The sequence below is a fragment of the Chaetura pelagica genome, unplaced genomic scaffold (assembly GCF_000747805.2).
Source record: "Chaetura pelagica isolate M959 unplaced genomic scaffold, ChaPel_1.0 scaffold1735, whole genome shotgun sequence".
Classification (NCBI taxonomy): Eukaryota; Metazoa; Chordata; class Aves; order Apodiformes; family Apodidae; genus Chaetura; species Chaetura pelagica.
The window spans coordinates 1-6,435 of NW_009953457.1; the positions used below are offsets into that span (position 1 = coordinate 1).

At 53.4% G+C, this 6,435-nt stretch overlaps 1 protein-coding gene across 1 annotated transcript; it reads right to left on the reverse strand.

Annotated features, from left to right (window-relative positions):
• Positions 1–526: 526 nt before the first annotated feature.
• Positions 527–4,490, reverse strand: LOC104389501 (EVI5-like protein; the record flags this gene model as incomplete). Its single annotated transcript, XM_009998500.1, has 5 exons — positions 4,363–4,490; positions 3,005–3,194; positions 1,854–2,078; positions 925–999; positions 527–652 (listed from the first exon to the last, which is right to left on the reverse strand). Coding segments are annotated over exons 1-5 (744 nt in total), but the record flags the coding sequence as incomplete, so codon positions are not given.
• Between the last annotated feature and the right edge of the window lie 1,945 nt (positions 4,491–6,435).

A 6,435-nucleotide genomic window follows, 5' to 3' on the forward strand; every position in this document is an offset into this window, starting at 1 on the left:
GAGAAATGGGGGGAAAGGAAGAAGAACAGGGAGTGGTGGAGAAACTTCACGGCTCTTGAGGTTTGAACAGGTCTGTGAGGACTTGTGTGGAGATCCTTGAGGGGTCTCATGGGAGGTTCCTTGTGAGGGGGAACTTGGGGATGGTCCCCAGGGTCTTGGGGATGGTCCCCAGGGTGTCATGGATGTTCCCTCAGGGCATCTTGTGGGTGGTCCTTGGAGTGTCTCATGGATGGTCCCTTTGGGTCTCTCACAGGTGGTCCCCAGGGTCTCATGGAAGCCCTGGGGCTTCTCCTGGAGGTGCTGTGGGGTCTCAAGGATGCCCCCAGGGTATCTTGTGGACATCCTTGGGGTTTCACTGATGAAAACCATGGATGGTCCTCAGAGCACCTCCCAGATGTCCCTGGGATCTGTGCTGCTGGACACGAGATCCACTGGAGGAACCCGTGTCTCCCTGTCCTTGTCCCCTGCCTCTCCCCACCAGTTCCCACCACCCTGAGCACTCTGAGGACCCTGGGGTGGTCCCTACCTGCAGCAGGTACTCAAACTGGTAGATGCAGAGTCCCAGCTGGGCCATACTGGGCTTGAAGAGCTCGCGAAGGCGATATTCCTGCATCAGCCTCACGAAGACACAGAAGGCCTCTTCCTCAGGCATCTGGAGACCCAACGGGACATGGACCTTCAGCCTCTGCAGGCAGGTCCAGATGTGGAGCCTCTTCCCACCAAGTGATGAGATGGGACCATCCCCAGGTGAAAGGGAATGGGAAGGGGGGGATATGAAACCCTTCTGGAGAAAGCAGGATGGTGGGAATGAGCCCATTTTGCTCCTGAGGAGCACAAAAAAAACGTTCCTCTTCCCCATCCAGGTTCTAGAAGATCTCCAGAGGGTGTTGAAAAGCTTCTCCTCAGCCCAGGGCTGGCACCAACCTGCATGAGCAGCAGGCCCACGATGAAGGCACTGCCCTGGCAGTATCCCACCTCCCGGTCCACCAGCGAATAGGCCTGGAAGGAGGACAACAAAATTCCCAGTAAGGACAGATGGGAGCAGGAGGATGGGCTGGGCCACCACCCCTGCTCACCATGGGAAGCCTTGACCATGGAAAACAGGGTTTGTTTGGGTTGACAGCACTTCCTGTGAGGACAATGTTGCTGCAGGCTTGGATTTAGACCCAAAAGACTCAGTTATTTGCTTCTTAAGTCAGAAGAAAAGTCAAGAGGAGTTTGTGGTGGGAACCCAGGAACAGGCTGCCCAGAGAAGCTGAGGCTGCTCCATCCCTGGAAGTGTCCAAGGGCAGGTTGGATGGGGCTTGGAGCAACCTGGGAGGTGTCCCTGCCCATGGTGGGGGTTGGATCTAGATGATCTTTGAGATCCCTTCCATCCAAACCATTCCATGAAGTTCTTCACTCTGAGGGTGGGGAGACCCTGGAAGAGGCTTCTTATAGAAGTTGTGGATGATGGAAGTGTCCAAGGGCAGGTTGGATGGGGCTTGGAGCAACCTGGGCTGCTGGGAGGTGTCCCTGCCCATCCAGAGGTGTGGGACTGGGTGGTCTTGGTTTGGGTTGGAAGGGACCTTAAGGATCACCTGGATGATCTTCAAGGTGGTTCCTCCATCCCTGGAAGTGTCCAAGGGCAGGTTGGATGGGGCTTGGAGCAACCTGGGCTGCTGGGAGGTGTCCCTGCCCATGCAGGGACGTTGGATCTAGATGATCTTGAAGATCCCTTCCAACCCAAACCATCCCATGATTCTGTGAAACCAAACCCCTCAGAAATGAATCCTCAGCAAAACCAACTTCAAAACCCCAAGTGGTCTCCAGGCTGTGGCCAAGATCTGTTGAGGTTCCAGGAAAGGTGTTACCTTCATGACGTTGAAGAGCACCTCCTGGCCCAGGCTGTCCTGGCCCTTGAAGAACTCGTGCTCGGGGTAGGTGCGGGCGATGTCCCGTCGGATCAGCTTCTCACAAGGAGAGGACATCTTGAGGAGCTCTGAGTACTGGTTCTTGACAGGCATGTCGGTGGCACTGCAGAGCAGCTGCCAGACAATGGCCCTGAAGTGGTGGGGGATCCCTTTCCGGATCAGTTCCTGAGGAGACAGGGGAGAAAAACCTGAGGGAACAGGGTTTGGAGAAGATGGGAAAGTTCCTGGTGGGTGGGGAGACACCATCGTGGCCCAGCGTTGGTGGAGATGTTTCTGCAGGAGGGTTAAAATAGAATTGAAATGATCCTCGGGCTGAAGCAGCTGCAGATAGAGTTGGGAATGTTCAACTGGACAGGAGAAGGTTCCATGGAGACCTTGGAAAACCTTCCAGTGCCTGAAGGGACTCCAGGAAAAGCTGGGGAGGGGCTTTGGAAGAGGCCATGGAGGGATGGGATGAGGAGAAACAGTTTGGATGTAGAAAAGGGGAGATTGAGGTGAGATGTTAAGAAAAAGTGAGGGTGGGAAGACCCTGGAGGAGGTTTCCTGGAGAAGTTCTGGGTGATGGAAGTGTCCAAGGGCAGGCTGGATGGGGCTTGGAGCAACCTGGGCTGCTGGGAGGGGTCCCTGCCCATGGTGGGGTTGGATCTAGATGAGCTTGAAGGTCTCTCCAAACCAAACCAGTCTGGGATTCTGGGATAACTGCCCCCCCAGGACTTCCCCAACCCCATAACTACCTTGGAGCACCTCCCAGTGGCTGAAGGGGCTCCAGGAAAGCTGGGGAGGGACTTGGGCCAAGGGCAGGAGTGATGGGACCAGGGGGGATGGCTTGAAACTGGCAGAGGGAGCTGGAGGTTGGACCCGAGGAGGAAATTCTTGTCTGGGAGGGTGGGGAGAGCCTGGGCCAGGGAAGCTGAGGCTTCCCCATTCCTGGAAGTGTCCAAGGGCAGGTTGGATGGGGCTTGGAGCAACCTGGGCTGGTGGAAGGGGTCCCTGCCCATGGTGGGGGTTGGATCTAGATGATCTTGAAGGTCCCTCCAATCCAAACCTATCCCGTGGTTCTATGAAAACAGGATCAAAAGCTCCATCCTCACCTTGAGCAACTTCTCTTTCTTCTTCCTCCACTCATCCCATTCATTGACGATGCGTCCCCAGAGGATCCAAGTGTCCTCCTCCAGGTGGCTGAGGTTGGAGGAGGCCGAGGAGCTGGAGACCAAGGAGGAGCCGCTGTTCCTCCGGGAGCCGTTCATGGAGCGCATCGACTTGGAATCGGCCTCCAGCAGCCTGTGGGACACCAAGATAGTCCCCAAAAAAGCCCCAAAGGAGGAGAAATTCCCCCCAAACTAAGCCAAGATATTCCCCCAAAACTGCCCCAGAGGAGATGCAGCCCCAAAGGAGAAGAGATGCCCCCAAAACTGTCCCCACAGAAGGAGACATTCCCACGGAACGTCCCAAAGGAGACGTTGTCCCAGAATTGTCCCAAATGAGGAGATGTTCCCCCAAAGTAGCCCAAAGGAGAAGGAAGTCCTTCAAAACCACCCCAGGAAATGGAGATATTCCCCCAAAAGGACACAAAGGAGAAGAAAGTCCTCCAAAATCACACCAAAAATGGAGATACTCCCCAAAACCATCCCCAGAAAAGAAGATACTCCCAGGCCCAGTCCTCCAGGACCTCAATGTCCTTGAGTTGGGGGTTCCAGAACTGGGTCCAGTTCTCCAGGAGCTCCATCTCCTTATGTTGGGGGTTCCAGAACCAGACCCACCTCTCCAGGAACTCCATCTCCTTATGTTGGGGGTTCCAGAACCAGACCCAGCTCTTCAGGAGCTCCACCTCCTTTTGTGGGGGGTTCCAGAACTGGGTCCAGCTCTCCAGGAGCTCCACCTCCTTTTGTTGGGGGTTCCAGAACCAGACCCAGCTCTCCAGGAGCTCCATCTCCTTTTGTTGGACGAGCCCCAGCTCCCCGAGCTCCAACTCCTTATGTTGGGGGTTCCAGAACCAGACCCAGCTCTCCAGGAACTCCATCTCCTTATGCTGGGGGTTCCAGAACTAGACTCAGTTCTCCAGGAGCTCCATCTCCTTTTGTTGGGGGTTCCAGAACCAGACCCAGCTCTCCAGGAGCTCCACCTCCTTTTGTTGGGGATTCCAGAACCAGACCCAGCTCTCCAGGTTTCATCTTGTTTTGTTGTGGGTTCCAGAACCAGACCCAGCTCCCCATGGGGGCTCCACCTCCTTTTGTTGGGGGTTCCAGAACTGGGTCCAGTTCTCCAGGAGCTCCATCTCCTTATGTTGGGGGTTCCAGAACCAGACCCAGCTCTCCAGGAACTCCATCTCTTTATGCTGGGGGCTCCAGAACCAGACCCAGCTTCCCAATGGGGATCTCACCACAGCAGAGGGGACAACCCCATCCCTTACCCCACTGCCCATACCATCCCAGGACCCTCCAGAACTCACCGGTTCTGCTCCTCCAGCTTGGCCAGCAGCTCCAGCTCATCAGGACTGAGGTTCTCAGAGTCAGAGGTGGGGGAGCAGGCCGGGGCGGAGGTGACGGAGGAGTCGGGGCTGGCGGCCGGCGAGGCCATCGCGGCAGCGCCGGGATCTGCCGGAATTCTGGGGCTCACCTGGAAAACACCAGTGGGACGTGACTCCCCTCATCTCCTCCTCACCCTTTCTCTTCAGAAAACCCCCCATTTTTAGCTAATTTGATCAAAACCATCAGTGGCTTCGCTGAGAAACTCCTCAAAACCCCCTCATTCCAGCTGGGTTTTTCCTCAGAGTCGCGGGGAATTCAACAGGGATTTTGCCCCACGTTGAGTTTGTTTCACCCACGGGTGAAGAACCTTCCATGGGCTCTTCTCGAGCCACGAGCTTCTTGTTGGGTTTGTCCTCCATGGCCAAGTGGTTGGTGCTTTGTTTGGGGTGTGAGGCCCGAACCACGACGTTGTTAATTAGCAATAACCGCAGCACGACATGTCGGGGTCCAAGAAGGTCCTGAAATGGCTTTTTATGGAAAATGGGAATTTTCTACATGAAGGGGAGGGGGGAATAAAAGCAACAACCACGTGTGGATGAGCCTGGGGTGGCTGAGATGTGTGGTTTGAACCCAAAAACGAGGTGGGCAAGTTGGACCTCCAAGAAACAAGGCAGAAACGGGGAAAATAAAAAGCCAAGGAAAGTTGCGGTTTTTGAAGGTGTTTTTTGGGGTGAAATCTTGTTGGGTTTGGGGGGAGGTGGTGGTGGTTGTTTTTCAGGGGTTCCCCATTGTGGTGATAGCTCGTTCTGGGGTGGTGGGCACCCATATTTGCTGAAAAGGCTTCAATTTAGAAGGAAAAATCAACAAGTCTAAGGAGGCTGCGAAAGGAGATGAGAAAATGGGATGGAAAATGGGGGGAATGGTTCTGGAAATGTCACCAGAGCAGCAAAACTGGCCCAAAAAGGGGGGGGGTAGAACATTTCTGGGGTGTTTTGTGCCCCCTCCACCCCTTTTCAGGCCTTTTCTGCCCTAATTTGTGCCTTTTCCACCCATTTTTTGCTGCATCTCTCAGGGTTGTTTTGCACCTTTTCCACCTCATTTTTCCCAGGATTTTTTTTTCCTCAGTCCCATTTTGTGCCTTTTTTGCCCCATTTCTGAGCCTCTTAAGCTTCTTTTTTTTGTGCTGCTTTTGCCACCTCCTCTTAAAAAGTTGGCCAAAGGTGGGATTTGCCCCCAGTTTCAGCAGCAATTATTGGAGGCACCGATTTTTATTGAAGAGAAACCATCCAAAATCCACCAATTTGCCAAAAAAACCCCCCCAATTATTAATGTACAAAAGGAACCAAATAAGGGACAAAAATTAAAATTAACCCACAAATATTTTAATGGGACATTTTTGAGCATCACCAACATCCAAGGGATGGAAGGAAGAGGAAAAATGGCTAAAAAGGAGTTAAATTATTGAAGGTTTTGCCACCAGTGGGGATGAAGAAGGTGCAAAAATCCTCCCAAAACATCAAAATTTGACCAAAATCCACCTCAAAATGGGTGAAAAATCGAATTCAGCACCAAAACAGAGCCAGGAAACTGCCCTTCCAGCAGCACCAGCCACCAAATTGCATCTCCAAATGTGGCTTTTTTTGGGGAGAAAACGACCCAAAACACCCCCTGGGTGGAGATTTTTGTGCTTTTCACCGACCCAAATGGGTTGAAATGAGCCCAAAACTGGGAAGATTTGGTGTCTTTTGGGGGTTTTTCACCCCAAAAATAAAGGAGGGTTTTCCCCCCCATCCAGGCTGGTGCTGGGAACAGGAATTGAACCAAACCCCGATGGCTGGAAAAGCAGCAAAGAAAAACAACAAAAAAAGGGAGGGGGGGGATCAAACGAGGGAGGTGGGAATTTTTGGGGAAAAAATGTGGAATTTGATGGGAAAACGGAGCTAAAATCCCAGGGTTTGAACCCAAAAAGGAGAGGCAGGGACAGAGCACAAAGCCCTGCAGGGGCTGCGGTTGCTCCATCTTCTGGGCAGATGAAGAGAGGGGGGAAATGGGGG